Source organism: Barbatula barbatula (genome assembly GCF_947034865.1).
Source record: "Barbatula barbatula genome assembly, chromosome: 10".
Lineage (NCBI taxonomy): Eukaryota > Metazoa > Chordata > Actinopteri > Cypriniformes > Nemacheilidae > Barbatula > Barbatula barbatula.
In genome coordinates this window covers 3,221,767-3,245,673 of record NC_136773.1, presented here as the reverse complement: position 1 = coordinate 3,245,673, position 23,907 = coordinate 3,221,767, and the positions used below count along the sequence as shown (strand labels likewise).

Here is a 23,907-nt window from a genome sequence, read left to right as displayed (position 1 = left end):
CTAGGCCTACTTATTTTTATATTTACCCCATTCTCTCTTTATCAAAGGGTAGCAGACGAAAACCGGGTTCTATTCAGGCGGGGTTGCCTTATCTAGTAAAAATGACTGGCTAGACCTGTGTGGGTTTGTTTGCATTCATCGAGCAGGTCGGGGGAATTGACGCAGTCTGGAGTTTAACTACAGAGCGTCTCCGAATCGGCGGGTAATTATAGAGCAGGTTTGACGGCCATTAGAGGAGAAGTGCTGTCAACCCGTCCACGGCAAAACTGCTGCGAACTCCACAATTATTCCTTATAGCCTTATAGTTAAATCTTTTTACTCATTTTATACCCTTTGTCGACAGAGAACCTTTTCATATGTCGCTCTCCCGTCTTAAGCTTCAAATAAATAAGCAAGCACGCTGTTGGATCTTAATGTCGTCCTGCTGTAATCTAGTTGTTTTGAAGGATCCACCACTCAACAAACTTTGATTTCAGCCCTAGTGTGTAATCCCACAAGTCCATTTCCTTGGTTTCTAGGCGATAACATGTCTTGCGAGCCCACCCACTCTGTAGCTTTCAGACAAGCAACCCAATTACTTCAGGCGGCTTTTATGATGGAGTAATGAGGCCCTACTGGTGCTATTTTCCTTCCTTTTCACCACATTCTGTTTGGTAAGGTTCTAAACCTAGTATCAAAATGCACGTCTGAGCGTCTCTTTGTGCAGGATCTATAGGCGAGTTCCTCTACCTCACGGCCTTCATGTCTGTATACAGCTTTGGACTTCTGAGGTCTTGTGGGGAACTCATTCCACTCTCAGTATTTCTACTCAAACGGGTGGTTTTGTGGTTTCTCGTCTTCATCTCCAAGCCAGATATTTTTCATTTAATTGAAAGCCAAAAGTGCTTGATTCTTTAACTCTTCAGTTACTTAATAAGCGTCCCAGTTGTACACCTCGCTTTAAAAAATAAAATGTTCTTGTTTTGACTGAGGTGTTATCAGAACGATTCTCTCTACGCTACTGTGCTGTTGTTCACCAAATGACCACCAAGCTATTCGGCGAGTTCGGAAATGAAGAAAAATGTCACTGGTATATCACGTTCCACCCATCGCACCGCAGACTGCGAGGGAGATTTTTGATGGAAGAACACGTATTAAGATAGATAATGTGTCATTTGGATCGAGTTTCCTCTTTGCTTTGATGTGTGACCTGCAATAACAACCTTCAGTGTACACGAGAGAATGTTCACTTGACTAGAACAAAAGTCACATTGAAGAACTATCGTCGAGAAAGTGAAATCTGGATTTTTGGTCTGGAGTTGTGGATTCGCTTGGCCAGTTTTGTGTGTGCGCTCTTATGAGAAAAACCTCTTTAAATGTGATGTGCGGGGAACTTTGTGGGGAAGGGGGATGGATGCCCAGCTGGGCAGCACATGCTCTGGAGACAGAAGAAATGTGGTGAACATTCCGTGGGCTGTGTGCGGAGAATGGAACGAGTCCAAAGTGCCATTGGAAAGATCCACTGCGGTCACGGTCGCGGAAATAGTACAGCCCCATACTCGCCGAACTCTCTTTAGAAAGAGGGAATGGTTTAAATCTATTAACTCTTTTTCTTTAATTTTATTTATTTAATGTTTAGAGAACACATACGATTCGTGTCGGGCCTAACCATGTTTGCAAATCCAATTATTAATGTTCGCCGAATTAGTCAAAGTGCCTGCGAAAGCGGTAATGATTCCTAGCAAGTTCGCTAGTGTCAACTTTAGAAATTAAATGAAGGTGAAGGTGTTAAACGTCATGTGGCGAGTCCAGGTGCCCTTAACCCCATTACAAAGTCAAGAGAACATTCGAATGATTCAGTATTTCTGGCTTTGGTTAAATCCCAGTGCATTTTTTTTCATATCTCAGTGATCTTTTCAGGCGCCAGATGACACACCAGTTGATGACATCAATCCCGTCACATACCAAATGTATGTGTTAATTGTGAGTGGTTGGGTTTCTCTCACTACCCCAGTGGAAGTGTAAATTCCCAACTGGACATGCTAATAGATAAATCTGTTTTGTCGTATGAGAAATAGAGACCAGCATTGCCCACCGGTCCCAGTACCCTTTCTCCACAGTAATGCCCTATTTCGACCACCATAATTAGCCATGCACTTTGATATTCGATGGACATGTTCATCTTTTTCTCAGATCATTAAAAATGGATGAATCTCTCAACATGGCTTCTATGAAGACTTCACGTTGCTCTTTCATCAGAAAGAGACGCAGAAGGGGGCCTGGAGGTTTCTGAAGCATATCAAATATTGATTATCTGTTTTCTTTTTGTTCTGAATTTAGTCTTACTGTTGGGGGTTGTGTAAACGGTTAGTCATAGGAATGTTGGGAGTTTGGAAAGCTAATCATATGTTAAAGGCGAATGTTTTTATGTTAAAATAGATTATGCAATCTAAGCTTAGCGTGCAGATACAACTATGTGTAAGCCATTTGGTGCTGTCACATTCAATTTAAGCATTTAGACTAGCATGGCACAACCAATTGCATGGGTTTGGATTATGGCATCTTCGCAAAACCGTATAGAGAGGCAAGTGGCACAGAATAAAACACTTCAGCTTGAAGTGACTGGGGTCTTCAGCAAAGGGCTTAATGGGATAGTAAAATGAATAATTATTTATTCTTGTCATTCAAAAGCTTTATATGACTTTTTCTTACGTGGATTACAAACAAATATTTAAAAATCTGTCTTGGTGGTTTTGAGTTAAGACGTTTGGTTACCAACAATTTACAAATTGTTTTGTTTTGTGTTGTTTTTTTACCACAAAAAAATAAGTACACCCTTATAAATTATTGTAATTCGTTTTGCAGAATTCTTGGCAGATGTGCCAGTGCTTGGATTCAGAAATTGTGGATTTGAACTTTTCCAGACTTACATTTTTACCATTGAAGTTGATGGGCAGGCAGAGGATTTGTCATGCATGGCCGTCTTCGTGTATTCCCCAGCTCCACTTTTGGCTGGACTCAAAATATTTCTATTTCTGCAGGATGTGCTGAGTAGGCAATGCAGTCCAAGGTGCACTGGGGCCATGGGCTCTGCGGCAACCACATAACACACACACACACACATACAAACACACTCGTACCCAGCAGATTTACACTAAACAATGAATTCACTGAGACCATGGGCTTGCGTTACATTGCATGCTGTTGCGTGGCACCTCAGTGATATCCTTGAGAGGTATTATTCATGTTGAGCAGGGTTTTCTTTAATGTTGTTATTATTATTATTATTATTTATAAACCTAAAAAACAGGAGTAAAACAGCTTAGAATGATGCTTTCTCTGATAAGAGGAGATGACACCATTCAGCTTCCCACCTTGCCAATAGTTACAACTATTTCAACTATTAAACATTATTAAAACTATTAACAGCGTAACAAAGCGATCTGACTTCTGAAATATGTGAGAATGATCTTTGTTTATAAAAAAACGACAATCAGAGTAAAAAGAGGTGCATGGTCAATCGCGATTCACACAAAATATCGCGTTAATCGACCTGTCCCATCAAACCCGTCAAACATCATACTTATAAATATGCTTTATTTTTAATGAAAACACACGAGGCGGCTTAAAGAACAGCGATAGAAAGAGGCCCATTATAAAATATTTTCTTTGTCTGTATCCTTGAACATTTGGATTTGAATCCATTCCACCCAAGCGCGTCCCACAGCTGGTATCCCCCAGACAACAGCTATCCCAGGTGTAATCTATTACTTATGGCCCACCAGTAATAGCCAGTCACATTATTTATTGATCAGATATTTTTCACTTGAAGACATCTAACAGCTGTTTTTGATTTTATGCCTTGAGATATCGCTGCATTATTGAAAAATTGCCAGCTCCGATCATTTAACGCTCGTGGGTGCATTTATTTGGCAATCTGTGCGATAAAAGATTCATTGTGCTTTGTTCATTATTTGTAAACAGCTTTGTTTGGTACGAATCAAAGGCTTTTGGTGCATCGGAGAGGTTGTATGTTGGTCCACTGGAGGTTGTATGTTATCCACTGGAGACAATTGCTTTCCTGGTTTGTTAATCATTTTATAGTTTAAATTTGCATTGAAACCTTTGCATCATTTACTATGTTTTATAAACACCTACAGTACACTTGTATACAAACAGATTAAATGCAGTAAAACACACATGCAGATATACTGTATACAGACATAGACAGACACACATAAAATAAATGTTGTCACTTTTCCCTGTGGACAACGGCAACATATTTTTACAGAATGAGGACATCAATAATTTAGCTGAATACTGTTCTGTGTAACTCCATTAATACATTTATACATGCGTCAATGTTACGCATGGCAGCTGATGCTTTCCTTCTTTGTGTTTGATGCCCAGTTTCTGTCATGCTTTTGCAAATAAGCAGGAAGGTTTCTGTCGCCTTTCCGTTGGAGTTTGTAATCATTAACCGTGCAGGTTTCGTCGACCCTAACAGCCTATAATTCCTGTACAACTGACAGGTGGCCCTGTTATCGCATATCAGGATGATGACATCAGCTGTTCGGGCAAGTACCGACAAATATTGTTGTTTGTTCTTGTTTTCCTCACTCCAACCGAAACCATGACGCTATCCGTGTTTACATATCAAGAAAGATAGAGGGTTAGTAAGTGCAATTTGTTTCCTCGTCTTTTATCCGTTTGTTTACACTTTGCAGTTACCGTTGACCTCCTTTGGGTGTCATTTTGAACCATTAGACATAACAGCTTGTCTATTTAATTTGTAGACTTGGATAAATATTCTCATGGTCATTGAAAACAGATTTTAAAGTAGTTATTCGGAAAGAATGTTTGTGGCTACACATCATTTTCCACTAATACGTTTACATTTATGCATAAACTACAGTTATCCAAACCAATGCATTCAGTATACATTGTATTCCTAATAAAACAAATTTAGTCAACTTTACAAGTTCGTGATGCCTCCATTGACCTTTGGCCGTAGCTAACAGATGCAGTAAGCCTGCTAAATAACATGGATTCAGACCCCGTGTGTGTGTTTTACTTCATCTGTCTTGCTATCGAGTTGTGCATATAAAAAATGATTGAGAAAGGGCTGGTAGGCTGAGCTGCGATGGATGAATCAGTGTGTAGAAAAAGAGTGACAGAGAAGAAAAAATGTAGAATATAGGCATGCTGTTGCATCCCCTTGACATTTCCTTAAAACCACTCTCAAGGGAAACGCAGCGTTGGGTCTGTACGCTCCATCTCACGTTGTATTGGACTCATGCCACGTGGGGTCCGGTCCACGGTTTAAGATGGAAGGAAGTAACATATGGTTGTGTGATCACTGTCAAAGTCCTTTTAAACAAGACACTGTGTTCAGCGGCCATCTTGGAGATGCCCCCCGCCAGCTATTTTCTATGCCTGTACTACAACTTCCATATGAGGAAATCTCTTAAAGGAACAGTTCACATTTACATTTAGTCATTTAGCAGACCCAGTTCACACAAAATAAAAAATCTGTTCAACCTTGTGTTGTTCAAAACCTGTTTATGACTCTTTCTATGGAACATATTTTTGGATAATGGATAATACCATCCTGATATTGTGAGAAATGTCTTAGTGATTGTGTCTATGCAATGGAAGCCAATGGGGGACAGTTGTGTTTGCTTATCATTCTTTAAAATATTATTTTTTGTGCCTTTTAAACTAGATTTTACTTTTATTTAAAGCCCAAAATTTTTACAGAAGTGCTTTTGTTCCGCCTTGACATTTTACTTCCACTAATGCGCATGTGCATCCTATAGCGATAACTCAAGGAGACGATGCCTTTGCAAGTTGGTTTCATTCAGATTTCCGTGTTCAACATTAAGTGTTATCGTGTTCGGTTTTCAAAGCGTGTCTGTCTACTCTTTTAACTGTCTCTGGTGAGGGATGCAGATCGTGCGCTATTGCGATTGATAGTGTTCCACCCTAAGGGAACACTAAGTGTGCCAAACAGTTTGACAAGCAGCACATCCAGAGCTTTCTGAACAGGGACTCAGTTCCGAAAAAGTTAACTCTGAAAAGCAGATGGTAAATGGTCTGTCAGGAAAAGGGATATTTTCAGGAAAATTCTGTGGAGTTTTAGTCGAGAGCACAAGCAGAAGCTATATAGTGCTGACCATATGCTGGTGCGGGTTTCTGCTTCTGAAGGTAAATATTAGCAAATGTTGACACGGTTGATGTAGAAAGCTTGAAAAACAAATATCAAAGCCATGTACTCTGAAGGAGAGGCTGCGTTTTACATCGCAACATGTCTGCAACACAACTCACACACTCGCAAATAAACATACAGAGTCGTACGTGTGTACCCAACTGCAGGATTCATTACGTTTCCCTCATCGATTTCTGAAAACTCACCGCCATAGTATCTTCCTCGTTTTTTGGTTACTAACGTGATACAGTCCCATAATGTGCTCACAGCGTGTGCGGGACGTGCTGGCAGCCAGCGTGTCATCCCTCTCCAGTACATAAACGTTTTACTCTTCCTGCTGGAGCTAAACTCTGCTTTTTCCCTCTTAAGGGCCTGGATTGCTATTAGATTACTCGCACACAATGGGGCGTATTTTCTAGGCTCTCTAAACGGTCTTTTCTGCGGTTTACTAAATGAGATGGGACGAATGCCACCGTTTATCTCAGAGGCCTGAAGCAGGTCCAGTGTTATGCCTCGTGCCCGGGGAGGGACGAGGATCCGGTCGAGTTGCCGGCCTGGAGAATGGCAGCTGTGTTAGAAGCGTGCCTCCGCACCGACGCTGTATGATACGGGAGGCGTTGTAGCTGGAGGGGGTGCAGTCACTGCCGCAGACCCCCACCCTACAAATGCATCCGTGTGTGCTATTGAATGGGATGGATACTGGGGTTCCATACTGAGAAGTAGAAATGTCCTTTTTATGACAGTGATCTGTCAAAATTTCAGCTGTGTTTACCCACCCGAACACAGAGTGTGGTTGACGCCACCATGAGGTTTCTCAGGTAGCAGCGGTAGTAGAATTCATCCAGTTAACCATTGTTCTACCACTGAAATCATTTTAGAGACTTTAAAGTATGGTAAAAACTACAAAGTGTTGCTTTAATGCAGATAGCGTTGCAGTCATATTGGAATCGCTTTAGTGACCTTGACCAATACTATACTATGCAATACCGCTTGCTTTATGTATTTAAGCGTTCCACAGGTCCCCGGCCAGTGCTCAAGGCAGCAAAACAAAGTGGGTCTTCCGCCCCAGAGCGGACCACCCTGTATAATCACCACAGCCTTTGCTTAACATCACAGACTCACAGTCTCTGCTCTGGAAGTGTGTCAGTGTTGGGAGACCGTTGGGGTAGTCATCGCACTTTACATCTAAATAATGATATGCACTTCACAGAGGCATGATGGTTGCACGGAAGATTTGATTCATTGTCACAAATTGATTAACTGAGATTGTTTTGACAGGAGGACACATGCAATGGGGACTTAATGGAAGCCTCTTTTGACTTACTCATGTACCTCTCGAGCCCATTTCCGTTGATTATTGAGCTCCACTTTATGAGCTTCTGTGTCTAGCCTGGCTGCAAGAGAAAGTTAGAGATTGTTCATGTTAACTTAAATGCCAATCGTTTGTAGGTACAAGACTTGGATGGTTTCTTCCAAGATGTGGGTTTTACTGCACATCGCGATGCCCCTCAACTTTGTATTTCTCTTTGTTGTGTGTGTCAATGGCACCGTTGTACCAATGACAGCTTTTTTACTCTGGTTTAATTTTCATGCCGTCTGTTTGCGCTTTCCTTTGTCTCATAGCAACTTAACTCGTTTTTATTGTGTACAGAAGTGCTTACTCTCTCCAAATTGCTCTCCGAATTGCCCTCTATTGTCTAACGCCAGCGTGTAAGCTATAATTACTGTCCATTCTCCTACTTTAGAAGACCCATTCAGCCCTGATATCGTAGTGGAGGAGGAACTGGGGCCCATTGTGACCGAACGCTTCTGGTTCCTTGGTGCGATGATTTGGAAGCCGTATAATTACCCTTCCCTTAACATCTCCGGAAGCGGAGGCTGACCTTTATTTGCGATGGTACAATCAGACAACAGAGCACTCAGTGGGAGGAGCTAATGGGAGCTTTCAGCTGTTTTTACCGTACCTGTTCGATGTCTCTGTTGAGCTAAAGAGAGCTGGGCTTCTGTTTAATACCATCTTCCCCTAGATCTTTCTTTTTTAAGTAATGCTGACACGCTGTAGGTCATGTGGGTTTTTTACAAGTCATTCCCTCTGTTTCGACTCTGTCACTGTAGCAAATGCAGACGGAAACAGGGTCAGATCATGGTGTACAAAGAAACAGGTGTTCCCAAAGGTAGCTGTGCAGAGGTTACCAGCCTTCTATCTGTCAAAACCAGTTAATCAATCAGTCTGTCATCTCTGAGTCCCTGCTGATGGGTCTGTACTCTCCAGTCAAAAGCATTCAATCAGGTCAGGCCTGAGTACATTTCAAATCAAATGTTTGCAACAAAGAATATTATTTAATTCTTTAGTAAAGAGTACTGCTATGGCTAAATCACTTAATATTGCTCAGGATATTCATATATTTCTGTCTAATCATAATCAAAATAATAATAATTATTGTATTATAATCTTTACTTAATATTAATATTAATAAAACACTGCAATAACAATAATATTACCACTAATTATAATAATAACAAAACACTACAGTAACAACAATATTACCAGTAGTAATAGTAATAATGATAATAATGCTTAACAGTATTATTATTATTGTCGTTATATTAACAATGTCTAAATGGAAATAACAAGAGGAAAATAGCAGTAAAATAATCGTTTATTCTTTATATTTAAGGACAGTATCATGAGTTCTTTCACCTTGGGAAGTTTGCATATTATTGACCTTGAACTGTTTGTTTTAACAGCCTTCAGACACTTATAAACACACACACACACACATACACACTCCTGTGTGCCCTGTATATACAACATTGCTTCTCTTTCTTTTGCTCCGTCTCTCGGAATGAATGGCAAAGTTTCTGCCCCGTCGGTCATGAGATCCGATTAGTATTAAACTTTAAAGTTTCTTCTCCATTTTACATTTTTCCCAGATTCTCTTACAAGCGCCCCCGGTCTAACTAGAATTGAAACCCTTGCCTTTACTTGTCGAGCACTCATGAGTGATGTTACCCACGGGCCAGTCTTCGAACAAGTTTTTCTACTTGTCTTAAAATGGCTTAAGCAGCGGAAGCTGTTCCCCGATCTGTAATAGACACTGAACTCTTCAGAATCACCTGTTATGGCCTCATTGACAACATATTCAATGCGTTGAACCTTTCCTTGTATAATTTGTTGGACTTGGCCTTGGCAACTGAATATTTTCCCTTTATTTTCTTTCTTTCGCCTGCAGTATTTTCAAAGTTTATGAGTGCTATGATTAAGCACAGGGGTTTAAAGTTACTTCCTCTTTGCTAAGGTCCCACTGTTGGAGGTAATTACCTCATTTGCTACTCATAAATAAGATCGAGGAGGACAAGAGGGGTGAGGGTGGATGGTTTCGGACGTGTTTGTGCAGGAAGTGAGGCCAACACAGCACCTGATGGAGAAATGTATCCACTCGGGGGTCTCTTACGACAAGTCATGGGCCCGCCGGGGACACATCTGCTTTGGACGTAGAGGCTGGGAAAACCTTTATGAATGGCCTCTTTAAAGTTGAACAGGAACAGGAAGTTTAAGTGTTTGAGCATATGGCCATTGTGAGGAAGCATGACGGGGTGCAAACGTAAAGTCAGGTGTTGAGGAAGTATAGACAAAGACATTTTATTTAAAATAAAAACAAGAGTATGAAGTCAAGGGGGCGTACAGAAACAGAAGTATGAGTAACCAGTGCATGAAAATGAGACTGAGAGGAAGGAATGGCGAGAAAGGGGGCGGGGGACGGGGGAATGGGTTGAGTGTTGACACATCGATCTCAGCTGGAGGGCCATAAGAAGGTCACCGTGCAGACAAAGGCCACAGGCTTGCCAAAACAAGACGCAAAGGCACGCAGCCGTGTTTGACTGTGGGGCCGCATGGTATTCAGGGTTATCCAGAAAGACAAATCCGTTCTGTTTTAACAGACCAACAATTAAAGGATCCTTCATGCATTAAATAACTTCAAACTCTGTAGGAAAAAGACAAACGGTACTAATTGCCTGGCTTCTTTATTGTAGCTTAATTCGAGTGGCATCACTCGGGCTGGTTCCCACATTGTTTCCATTAATAGGTGCTTGAGGCTGTCACAGAGATGTTTACCAATGAGAAATAATTAGGATGGAGTAGTACGGGAGGGTTTGGCAGTCAGGATCAGAGTCGGGGGGGATTCACCGCCATTACGCATGCAGGCAGAGACTTCATCCGGAGCTCTTGAAGACCTAATGCTGCCTATAAACATGGACGCTTTACTTGTAATTAGTTCTGATGTTTGAAGTAGTGGTGCATTATCTGCATGCTAATCGCAAAGTCATAACTGCCGTAAATAGACTGCGGTGTAAAAATAAGAGCTGGTCATTGTTGTAGACCTAGAACTATGTATTCACATTCAACTATTTTAGGATCATTTAAAAGGAAAAGTCAAGGAACAAAGCACATGTGCAGGACTCCAAATATCTTAAGCTAGCTTAACTCCTATAATCTCTTTGAGAAACTGCTAATACCAAGGGTTTGATGCTCAGGTAACACAAACCGATAAAATGTACGGGCGGAATGTTCCATTTAGCGTCTGTTAAATGCATAAAAATGTAAATGAGCTCATTTTAACGGCTCTCTTCCTGTTTCTCTCTTCTTCTGTGCAGCAGGGAACGGGCAATCGGTGCAGACGGACCCCAGTAAATCTGGATTCGTGGGCGATACGGTGGAGCTGCGCTGTCTCTTCATCAACAGCAAGCCACCAGTAAAGATCTCTCAGGTCACCTGGCAAAAGCTGATAAATGGCACCAAGCAGAACGTGGCCACTGCTAACCCGGCCTTAGGTGTATCGGTTCTGCCCCCTTTCAAAGACCGCGTGAGCTTCAAGCACCCCGCCGTGCGCCAGAGGACCCCTTCTTCTCTCGAAGACACCACCATTGTGTTCAACAACCTGCGGCTGTCTGATGAAGCGGCCTACATCTGCGAGTACACCACCTTCCCAGCAGGCAACAGGGAGAATAATGTCAACTTGTCTGTCTTTGGTAAAGTCACCACACTGGCAATCGACAAAACGAAATAATGTTGATGTACCGTTGAAAGACTTAATTCAAGAATATTGATACATGTTGTTTGTTTAACTTGAGTCCCCACATTTTGGAATTGTTTGTATGTAAATTGGCCAAAATTGCATTGATACACATTTTTGTGTGTACAGGTATATTAATGATAAAATGGGTTTTCACAGAAAATCATGTTGGGGATTAAGAAATCATATTAGAAATGTTTTACAGTTGAGTCACAAAGAAACACAATTATAGTACTTGGTTAACCTGCTGGTAACCTTCTAGTTAACTTTCAACCACAGCATTGGTTACTGTACAACTAAGGAGATTCAAAGCAGCGGGCTTATGCCACACATATGACTCCCTTTAGAGCATCAGACTTTCTAGAAAATTCTCAGCACTCTCGACTCTGGTGAGGTGCGATATTACCAGTCAAATGTGTCATCCTGGTTAGCATCTGTTAGGGTGTAAATGGATGTTGTTTCAGCGATATTTTATTCATGACCCTAAAAACCCATGAGGAAAGTCACCTTTGTCCTTGACCGTCTTGTTTGTGATGTGCTCGGTACAGCCTTCATGCACTTGAAATGTATTGATCAGCTTATGCAACAGAACAGTAGCATATGCATACTTTACACACACACACACACACACACATACATTCACACACACACATTTTCTTCATTTTCATGCCCTCATGTCGTTCCGAAGCCGTATTATTTTAGCAGAAAGTCCAAGTAGTTTATTTCCATACAGCAAAATAAGACGGTAATTTATGTCGCCGAGCTCCAAAAAGCTCAAAAGGCACCATAAAGCGATCATAAAAGTCTCATGTGCTATATTTCAAGTCTTCTTAAGCGACACATTAGCTCTGGGTGAGGAACAGACATAAAACTAAGCTATTGTTCACTTCAAATCTCCTGCCAGAGCTCCCAGATGTCATTCACGCTTCCTATTGGAAAAGTAAAATGACACCTCGCGGGGCGTCGTGCCATAACATTACTGACGCCAAACACCGGTCACATGATCACAATGCAGTAAAATATACAACTCTAAATGAGATCTGGGAAATATGGGAAGTGTATCATTCAACAACAACCTACATTATATCCTCCACTCACAGCAAAATGTTAAGATATGTAATATTGTGTGCGAGTTAGATGCACAAGCAATTTAAAGGCCCTTTTAAGGAATAGTTCTCCCTCGAAATGAAAGTTCTGTCATTATTTACACGCCCTCTTTTCATTTCTTTCTTCCGCAGAACACAAAAGAAGATACCCTGAAAAATGTTGGTAACAGAAAGCCCTTGGTCGACATGCATTGGTTTTGTGTCCATACATTTGAATTCAATGGGTTTTTGGTCACCACCGTGTTTCAAAACATCTTCTTTTTTGCAGAAGAAAGAAAATCATACAGGTTTAAAATGAGTCAATTGTGACAGAAATTTCATTTTAATGGTGAACTATTCCTTTAAACACTTTTTGACCCTAGCAAATCGCCATTAAAACTATCTGAAAAAGGCATGTTCACATCCACATCACATCTATAATTGTAAAGTTACAGAGGAACAATATTGTTGGGATCACTTTCAGGCTTTTTTCATCTGATAAATGAAAACATTGCAATTTGAATGGATTTTGATCGATTTTCAATGGCTGAAGCATTTCAAACGTGAAGCTTAGCATAAACGTAATGTTATCATCCATTGGCGGACGCTATACAGTTGTTATCTTAATAGTTAGCTGTATAGTTATCATTCTTGGTGTAGACTGGCCTTTTTTTGTATTTTAAAGAATTGGAAAAACAAAATTGGAGTAAATGACAACATTTTCATTTTGGTGGCACTAGCACTTTAATAAATAAATGTCCTAAACAGAAATCAATAAAGCTTTTTAGACACACTAAAGTTCCACCATCCCTCTCTTAATACGCCGATCAGGAAGAGAAAAGCACATGTTGCGTATGTACGTGTGTGAGAGAGAAGAGAAGAGAAGAGAGCAGTATTTGGTTTGAGATGTATGTTACGCTCCTACTGATTACAGATCTAATTATAAATGAAGTGTTGATATGTTTTCCATTAAGCCAGCAAAAGGGGAGTCGCTTGGCTCATGCACAAGCCTTTTTACTTGCGGTGCTTGTTAACCCCCAAACCCATTTTGTATATCACGTTCACGCGCGTCCTTTGAGAGGCCTGACATGAGTGTGGGCAACCTGCATGGAGATAACCGGCTCAGTGGTTTCAAAGAGCCTCTTCATGTCCTATCAACCCATGCCACAAACCTCAATCCCCCACCATCAACACACTCCTACACACACTCGCACAAACACCCATCTTCCCTTTTGATGCGGCCCCTTGTTAATTGCTAATAGGCAGCCCATAAAGGTTTGAGATTGAAAGACTTTGGTCATCGTGAGAAACTGACGGTTTCTGCATCTGTCTGACTGAAGCCTTCGCTTTGAACGCAGTGTGGAAGAAAAATAAATGAGTGATTTCGCTTGATTTGTACCGACAGAAAAAAAGCCTTCGCATATGAGATTAGCGTATCAGAGGCAACGGAACCGAAAACATTGTACATACATTTTTATTTATTTACAGTCTCTTTGAACTCTCAAGGGCACCTGGCGGTTTCCCCAAATACGGCACACTTTAGTTCTCCGCTGCTGCTTTGTTAAACGTTATAGGCTGAATTCCCTTGTTGTTTGCAGGGAAGAACTTTGATTGTTTTCCGTCGTACAGGATTTGTTGGATAAACATTTTTTTGGTGTAAGGTTAACATAGCATAGAAAAACAAGAATCCATTCAACTTTGATCGTTTCCTTCATACAGGATGCGTTAGATGAACAGTAAGTCTAACATAGCATAGATAAGCAAGTATCATTCATCTCAACCCTGTTACCAAGGCTTCTTGATTATTTTATACATTTATTTTCTTCATGGGTCTTGACTGCTTTCCTTCATACATGTTTTTGTTGGATAAACAATATTTGGTTAAGGTTAACGTCGCATAGAAAAACAAAATATTCATTCAACTTAACTATTCAACCCTGTTACAGAATATTTTATAATTTGTTTTGTTCGACATGGGTCTTAAAAGTTCATCGGTATTTATCATATATAAACAAGTTCACCCTGTTATTTGCAACCATGTTATTCGCAATTAAATGTTGTTTGGAAAGCGCCTCCTGTTTTATGTGGTCCAAAAAAAGGTGCCACCATTTTTACTGTTTACTTCTCTATCTCCAGCAAAACCAGAGACGAAGATGATGTTGACGTCACCCACCATCATCGCCGGGAGGCCGAGGCGTAAAATGCAAGTGGCCACCTGCACATCGGCTAACGGCAAGCCCCCCAGCATCATCAAGTGGGAAACCAATCTCAAGGGCGAGGCCAACTTCCAGGAAACACGCAATCCTAACGGCACGGTGACCGTGCGCAGCAGCTACTTAGTGGTGCCCAGCCGGGAGACCCACAGACAGAAACTCACCTGCATCGTCAACTACCGCTCAGAGCGCTTCACGGACAGCGTCATCCTCAATGTCCAGTGTAAGATATTTCCTGCTGTTAAACTGTGGTTTAAATAGTTTGGTCAAGTCAGCTTTATTTATGTAGCGCTTTCGACAATTTTCATTGTTACAAAGCAGCTGTACAAGAAAACATTGACTACAAGAAAACATTTAAGGTTATGCAAGTCGAAAACCAGGTCAAATATCAGACAGGATGATTTTATTCCACAAATGTTAGAACAACGTACAAATAACTGAATAATTTAAGATGAATTAAAATGTTTAATTAAATGTTGAAGTCGAAGTTGCTAAACTGAAGCATTTAACTTGGGCTTCCATACTGTGTCGCCATTTGCATATACTGTATTTTCGAGCTTATACTGAACATATTGTTATGAAATTTAAATATCTGCTTAGGTCAACAATCTTACAACATCCGCCTGTATGAACACCAAAATATGCATTAAAACAATGTAGTGGTGCCGGGTAATGAGATATTCGTACTTGAGCTGGAGTTACACAAGTCCTGCGGAGGAGGTTCAGATCAGGAAGAGACGTGTCGGTGGTCCGTCTCGTCCACTGCTGTAATCAACTACTGTTTACGGCTGTTAAGAGCAGTATTACATCCCCCATGCGGCTCTCGTGGAGTAAATCCACCTCTTCTCCCACTCTCTGCTTTAGAATAGATTGTTATTTTGCTGCATCCGTCTGCGTGGAGGACGGTGTTTAGGATGACGGTAAACTCACGGTAGAACAACCTTGTGTTCATTCTTGATTTACTGTAAGGGTTTAGTTAATCATGTTACCCTTTGGTATAACATTTCGGAATTGAATTTGCGGAGCCTCGTGCACGCTCGTGAAGGCAATTAAGAATAAATCTGAGAGACGGAGAAATTACTGGCCGATACCGTCGAGTATGCAGCAAATTTTAATATTGTCATTAATATAAAAATTGTACTGTAATGAATTGAAATTTGGCATTTAGCCGAGGTTCTTATCCAATTAGGCCAATTTCTGGGATAGTTGCCCTGTGCAGCTTGCGGCTAAGTGGGTAGCTAAAGGGCACAGTGGTAGTTCGGGTGTAAGTAACCCTTCACTTGTTGCCTCTCGTCTCGGTCGCTTAAGAAATAAACTCTTGACCTTTCAGCTACGAGCTTCGAGCATTAATCATTTTTGTGACAAGCGCCCGTCGCGAAGTCACGTGACACGGAAAACCCATCGGAGATCCTTTCTGAAGATTTGTTTTCTGGTTACTGCAGATGAACCAGAGGTGAAGATTGAGGGGTTCGACGGGAACTGGTATCTGAATCGACAGAACGTGCAGCTGACCTGCAACGCAGACGCCAACCCGGCGGTCACCGTCTACCAGTGGAAACTGTGAGTTATACTCTTTGCTAACTTTTACATCTGGATTTTACAAACAATTGGTTTGGTGTTTAAGATGCTCAACACAATGAGGGTAAATGAGTAATGTTTCATGAGTAAAAAGCATAGTAAAAAAACTAATGGTCCATTTTGACGTTTAACAAAGATAACATGAGTCGTGCTTGCCACACTATTGTTTGAGCTTTTTTGAAAATAGTTGTTTTCTTTTTTGCCTTTCATACACAGAATTTGTACGTATTATTTGACATGTTTTTCAAATAGTTTTACGTAATTTTACCGTTTTTTTTTAAATGCAGTCAAATGAAAATTAAAGAAATTAACTGTAAAATAAAAAAATTGGTGTAAAATAAAGTCATTTTACTTTACCAAAAATATATTTTTAACTTTTTTTGGTGCCCCAACTGGCGCAATATTACAGCTTTTTACGGGTTTTACAGTTTTTAACAGTGTATCGACACCCACATTCATATTTAACTTATTAAAGTGACCTGTTGAAAGTTTGCACAACCCAACTCGTACTTAATTATATATATTTTCTCATTTTAGTTTAATACCTTTTGGTATTCTCGATCAACTTCATGTTCAAGATTTCGTGCATCAAACACTTTTGGAATATATTATTTTGTATAAATCATACAAAGGGGCAAAGTATATGTACAGTTTAATCGTAAGCTCAAAAGGATCACATTTGGCAGGTTGTGTAAATTGAACATTTATCAAGCTAAATAAATGTCTGTTTAAAAACTCTATCCCTCAGATGTCATGTTTAGTGTAATATTATGACCGCATCGATGCGTTATGACTGATAAGACTTGAATTACCTTCCGTAAACTTGTCCTTCCTTCGTGGTGGTTAGCGCACAGTCATGATAAAGATAACTAAAGCTGTATACAATGGGCCTTTTCAGAACACGGTGGCATTGATAACCTTTAAACAACATCAAACATGAGAAAACAACCTCCGCTTTGTTTATTTTCGACTTTCTACCTACCAATATACCCGTATAGAAGATCAGTGAAAGAGATGTAAAGAGAGATTGAGTCTGGTGTGTCATTTCGAGTCTTGTGACAATAACGGATGTTGACTTACTGGTGCTACAGGTTTAGGTGTAAACTATACCGGTGTAAAATGACATCATTGATTTGCCTAACAAATGAATACACTGAACACACAGCCTTGGGTCTGTTTTTTTCTTTCTGGTGGACAATGCCAGTGTTTGTAGGAAAAGGTCAAGGGTGTAGAAACCATTTGGAAGGTATTATTTGTATCATGCTTGTCTTCTTTTTGACAGGACTCTGTTAACAGCATAAAGGAGTTAAGAGAGCAGTCCTATCCAAACAGAAATGCTCTATGACTGTGACACTTTTTTTTAGTGAGATTTGGGCGAGTTTTTTTACCTCTCTTTGTTTGAACTCACAAACATTACATCTAAATGTAATTTATGCATTTGTTAGACTTTTGTTTAATACTCTACTTTTTTATCAATGTGATCATATCGGAATCAAACCCATAACCATTGCGCTGCCAGGACAAGTCTCAACAGGAACTTTTCAATTTAAAAGCATGTCTGCAAATGAGCCAATATATACGACAGGGCACACATTACATTGTTCTTAGAGCATTTGTAAGTGAGATACACGTTGGAAGATGACCTGTCTAACCTTCTGCCAGAGCTAAAATCCCTTGTGCAGTTTTATAATTCTGTGCCACAACGTAGCCGTACGTGCCGCGCTTAAACGGCAGGTAAAACAGTTAGAAATGCCCGGACAATCTTCACAGCTAATTCCTGTGTATTAACGTGTTTTGCAAATGTATATGCAAATACCAAACACGGTGAACACAATAGGCGAGCTAGTCGTGAGGTGCAGAAGAAAAGAAGGAATTATGCAGAAAACAGAGAGATAAATGTGGCAATTTGTCCCGTAATTAGGAAGCAAAAGCTGAGAAAAGAAAACATGTCACCGGACTTCAGCTGTGCTGGATTAATAGCTGGCAGAGCTCTGGGTCCACTGACTCTACGAACTGGGGTGGGTTTTAATGAGAAAGGACAAGAGGGAAAGAGAGAGAGAGAGAGCTGGAGGGTCTGGTACGGTGGCCAGAAAGTGCAAAACAAAACAACAAATCGCAAAACTAACAGGAGTTTCGTCCAATCAGCAGTAGCTATTCCATTCCAACAAAGTAGCTACCTTTGCCGGTTTGACTGATTTGTCGTTTTGTTTTCTGACTTGTCGATGTGGTTTCTGACTTACTTTGTTTTCCCGATTCTTGTTGTGTTTTAAGATTTGCTATTCTGTTTTTAGATTTGATATCGCGCTTTCAGATTTGTCATTTTGATTTTGGATTTTGATATCGCTTCTAGATTTGTTTTAGTTTTGCAACTTGTTGTTTTGTTTTGCACTTCTCGGCCAAAGTAGTCCGGGCTGTTCAGAGTATCAAAGGACACATATGCGCAGCCAACTGTGCGAAGAGGTATGAGGGACACATGGTCTGTGCTGATGGTGTTCTTTGAGCATTTGTATTAGTAACTGGTACACTGAGACAGGAAGTGAAATGAAAGAAGGAAGGGTTGGGAAATGAGGAAAAATTGTGGGACGGAAGGAAAAGGTATGAAGGGAGCGAGAACAGGCAGGAACAAGATGTAGAATTTTTTTGATGAATCTGTGTTGAAGAAAACATCATCACTGGAGGGATTCTGTGATTGGTAAGATGTTCTTAGTGGTTTATAGGGTATTGTGATATGGTTGCTAGGGTGCTCTGAATGGTTGCTTGGATGTTGCCGGGCGGAGTTAGTGAAGTCCAACCCCAAATCGATGTGTCCTTAGTTAGGACATTTATTAACTCCTGTATGCTGTTCATTTTTTTGTTTCGCTATTTTGTTCCATATTCGCATGTATAATGTATGTCTCATTAATTTATGTCTCATTTGTGAAAAGGCCCTTTTTTGGAAACAAACTAATTTAAATACACAAAAATAGGTAAAGGAGAATTTTTAGTAGAAAACATAATCAATATATGTTTGTTTTCTGATATGTGATGCAATTATTTGAGGCAGTTATATACTGTACATCTGTGTATTTAACTATAGTTTTATTTTTACATTTGTAATAACAATAATAAATAGTATTATTATTTGGATTATATTTTTCTTGGTTTTTAAACAATACAATCTATATTGTCCAAAGAATAAACTAAACTTAACTAGTATTGCTTACGAATAATGATACATCTTTATTGTATTTTCTTTATTTATTACACGGCTTGATTCTGATTGGCCAGTCACAACATTTGCAGGTTCTTTATTCCCAGATAACAACCTCTCAATCACAGAGAATCATTTTGACAGGTTTTTAATAACATATATGACATAATATTTACAAATGGTTAAACCAAATTGCCTGTTTTTGACTTTTGAACGTCGTTTCTTACCTTAAAAGTGAATGTAAACGGCTTTTCCTCACGGAAGGTTTGCATTCTGTAAAAATGAGCAAAATTGCCAAAATCACATTTCATGTCCAGTTTTTTTCTGATGTGGCAAGTAGCCGTGTAATAAGCGGGATAATGTACAATGGACATTGTCCCTTACATATCACAATTCAATCGCTGTTGAATTATTTCTTTGTTTGTAAATATCCAAATATTATAAAATTCCCTATTGTAAGACACTTTGGAATTGAATACATTTTAAAAGCAGTATTATTAACCACAAAACAGAGCAATTTATTGAAGTGCAAGTTTGGAGTTGCTATAAAACAAGCGAGAATATAAGAATAGTGGAAACGGCAGATTGAGGTGATGTGTGATCACAGGGAGAGAGCAGGAGGAGAAGACAGTGATGGGGAGTGACGCAGGCGCCGGCGTGATATATATGAGGGGACGGCCACAGCAGCAGTGTAGAGCCCACACTAAATGTGTTCTGAAGGCTCCCCTGGGCGCTACTGTGGAGGTCATCGCAGCACTGTTGCAGAACATTTCAATTCACAACAACCATGAACACAAACACAAGCACTAACTGGAGTTCCATACTGAGATGCGACGCTATTGCTCGTACACACACTTCCAGTTTCAGATTTGTTCATTTCGAAGCTATCAAACCACGTCGGGACAATTCTCATCATGAATATACATACAAATATTTCAGCGTTTATCTCCAGACAGCTCATTGTGACATATTTCTTATCTATTTCTCCTCCAGTATTCCATCTGCTGCATCTTATCAGCTTACATTGCAGCAGTCAGCATTTAGAGATACACATTATCCCTCAACGTGTTTTTGGTGCTGGAACCTGTCTCATGGGCCTTGTCCTGTATCAGGGGGTGAATATAATAGGAGGAGTTTGGCAAGGACAGAAATATGTTAGCTAGATTTAGCAAATTCGTTTACATCTAGTGTAAAAAAACAACACAGGCCAAATCAGGACTTTGCATGACATTTTCTAAGAAACGAGTGTGTGTGTTTGTCATGGTTGTACGATGTAACTTTTTGTAGACACCTGTTTCAATGTCTTGCTTGACAACAAATCTTAAATCCGTCATCATTTATTCACCCTCGTGTGATTGAAAACCTGTATACGGCTCTTTCATCTGTAGAAGACAACATTTTGAGAATGGACTCGATTGCTTTGTGTCTATGCAATGGAAGTCAATGGGGGCCAATGTTGGATGGTTATCAACATTCTTCAAAAAATCTTATTTTGCGTTCTGCTTAAGAAAGTCAAACAGGTTTGGAATGACATGATGATGAATAATTTATGAAATAAGTGTGAAATGTCCCCAAAATCGCAATGCAACCAATATAATTAAATGCAAGAACAAAATTCAAAATAAACAATTCATCCATCATGTTTATTATCATAGCGTTATGCATGCTCACGTTATGCAAGCTCATGATGGGCAATCAAAAGCCCACCCATAACTCTGAGATTCTATTTAGAGTTCTTCGTGTTTTCGCACTAATTTGTTTCCATGGCAACACTCACAATTAATGCAAGTCCATGGTGTTGACGATTATTTTCATGTTCGGTTTAAACATTTCTGCATTTAAACCAATCTTATATTATTAAGACCGTAATGAATCGGAAATATCAAGCAGATATGAGGGAAAGAGACTTGTTAAGTGGAAATGATGAGCTGAAGGTGTCTGGTGACTGGGAAAGCATCATTATGACCTCTGATAAGAAGGGAAGAGAACGTCCTCCACTAGCATATCAAACCCTGCGACCTTAGTCTAGCCTGGGAGGAAGAACAAGGCAGGCTTAGACCTGCTGGACAGGTGAACCATGAAGAGACCAAAATTAGATAACAAAAGTCTGATGAAGAGCATTACATCGGCTCACCCAGGTCTACTGGGATACAACTTGAGGCAAAACAGACAAAAACCCAAAATGACACATTTTATTGCACGTGACCATCACATTCTTGATCTTTGTTTTAATGATCTTAAAATACTTGTACTGTCCCGAGGCAACATTCAGGCCTGTAAGGGCCCATACGGTTGTTTTGTGCACCGCACCTCCTCTCCGCTGATTTGAGATTTACTGTATGTACAGGTATGCCTGCTATGCTTAATCACCCTTGGTTTGTTTCAACACAGCAGATTGAATCTGTCTAACCTACAGTGTAGATATTGTCAAACCCGAATTGAGTTTTGTATCTAAACCATCTTTTGTTTCCATGAGGGTGGATTTAAACCTGCAATCTTCCATTTTTTTCAGGCTGAATGGATCTCTTCCCAACAATGTTGAAATCAAGAACAACACCTTGTTTTTTAAAGGCTCGGTGACGTATGAGCTTGGAGGAACATACGTCTGCGACGCCACCAATAGCATCGGCACACGCTCGGGGCAGGTGGAGGTCAACGTGACGGGTGAGTCTCACGGCAGAGTTCGGCTGAGATACTTGTGCTTGTTACTGCTGGGAGAGCTTTACGTGGGGCATGAGCGATCGTAGCTCCAGAAATGTGAGGACATTTTTAAAGTTAAGAGGAAATACAGTATTGTATAGATTTGGTTACAGAGATGCCAACAGTGGTCCCAAAATGTATAGGGCTCCATTGGAAATGCTATTCATTAGAAAACAAAAACGAAGTGGCATTTCAGAAACATGGCACCAGTACCCTTCCTTCTCAAGGGTTTGAAATGATGATAAAAATATTTCAAGAGTTTTTGGTTAGCAAACGTTCGTAGAACCTGTCCATTAAATGTGATGTACTGCACCTGTGCTTGGACATCTGCGTGAACCATCCACTTAAAGTTACCTTGGGACCAGCTGGGTAAAGTTCATCGCAAAAACGCTTCAGGGCTGTTAAAAGCTGCACATGGAGCAGTCCAAGTTTTCGGGTTGTGTTGACGTCGGCCTTCAATACAATGGTGTGACTTGACAGCAGAATAAAAATGCGCTGTCTCTTCCTTTCCTTTAATTCCTCAGTGTCACATCATACATCAGGTAATGCTGCCAGAACCCACAACATTCACACTCCCGACAGATGCCGTGGTGCAGAATAAAGTGCCCTGTCATTTTCTTCCCAAAATAACATCACAGTTTCGTTGCCTCTTTAGTATTGATCACAGCCGCTTCGCGAGAACCTCACATTTCTCAGAGCCGCTTTGCCTCCCACTTCTTCTCCGTCGTCTTCTCCGCCGTTCTCGGGTGAAAACAAGAGCGCCAGACGACAACGGAACAAAACTGCAAGCGGTCCCCTGCCTTCCCACTAATTGTTTGATCAAACGGTCGAAGTTTACTCGCAGGCTTTTTCACATTAAAAAGGAAAGATGATAATCAAAGCGGGCGATTCTGCTTTAGATTGCAGAGCAGACACTAGAAATTGGTGCCGGGGTGTTTGAAGAACGCGAAGGCTGCAGTTTTGTTCTGATAATGACTGAAAACTCTTTCGCGCTTTGCTTGGATAAAAGGTTCTAACATGCATTCACTGCGAAATGGTATTTTCTTTGTCTGTATTTTTGTCTTCCAGTAAATATGTAAACATCATAGTTTGAATTTGGCAGACGCTTCTATTCTAAAGCAACTTGCAAGCTTTTTAGTTTTTTGTATCGATATGTTCTCTCAAAATCAAGCCCACTATCTTTCTTTATCTTAAGAACTAAACGTGATTTAAAGATTACTCATTACATTCATTTGTTGTAAGGATGCAGTCGTTTTACTGGAAAGCAGAATACAGAACATATTTTTCGCTTCGCATGCTGACATCATCTTTGCTGTTTGGCGTGTGAAAACGACATCTTGACGTTTCTCCGTTCATTTGTGTGAATGGGCGTGGTTGTGTGTAACCGCTCGGACGGACTTGGTCCCGCTGTGTCTTAACAAGTGTTACTGTGGTGGGTAGGATGACGTCATCTCATTCTTAGTGGGTTTTGACGACAAGTGACAAGTGATGAAAGATGATATTGAATGAGAAGGAAATATCTGGTGCTGATATGCATTCAGTAGCTCTGTTGTGGGAGAGTTGGTGTTGATTCGTCTCTTTGCAGCACATGAAATGATGCAGTAGTCCATGACGTGAGTTGAAGCTTAGTATTTCTCAGAAGTTGGTCCTTTATGACTTGGACACGTTTTAGTTTGAAGTTTCAACTTGGTATGAATAAATATATACACAAATGTATCCATACAGTAAATAGTTCTGATGAATTCATCTGTGTAGCATACTGTAGCTGAGATATGATTTAGACTCGAAAGTATCCATTTAAGATTACTGGGTTCTTGACAAATATTAGAAATAGGAGACATTAACAAACGTCTGGGTTTACTGTTTACGTCCATTTATA

The 23,907-nt window shown here is 40.3% G+C and overlaps 1 protein-coding gene across 10 annotated transcripts in view; it reads left to right on the top strand.

The window, feature by feature from the left end:
* nectin1b (nectin cell adhesion molecule 1b) overlaps positions 1 to 23,907 on the top strand; it is a 182,594-nt gene that overhangs the window by 43,658 nt on the left and 115,029 nt on the right. For all 10 annotated transcript variants that reach the window (XR_013787242.1, XR_013787243.1, XR_013787244.1 and 7 more), the window contains exons 2-5: positions 10,844 to 11,218; positions 14,484 to 14,783; positions 16,003 to 16,120; positions 21,841 to 21,992. Coding sequence is in view for 6 of the 10 variants with exons in the window: in XM_079466437.1 (XP_079322563.1) it covers positions 10,844 to 11,218; positions 14,484 to 14,783; positions 16,003 to 16,120; positions 21,841 to 21,992 (945 nt within the window). In the remaining 4 variants the exon portion in view is untranslated. The remainder of the gene's footprint in view (positions 1 to 10,843; positions 11,219 to 14,483; positions 14,784 to 16,002; positions 16,121 to 21,840; positions 21,993 to 23,907) is intronic.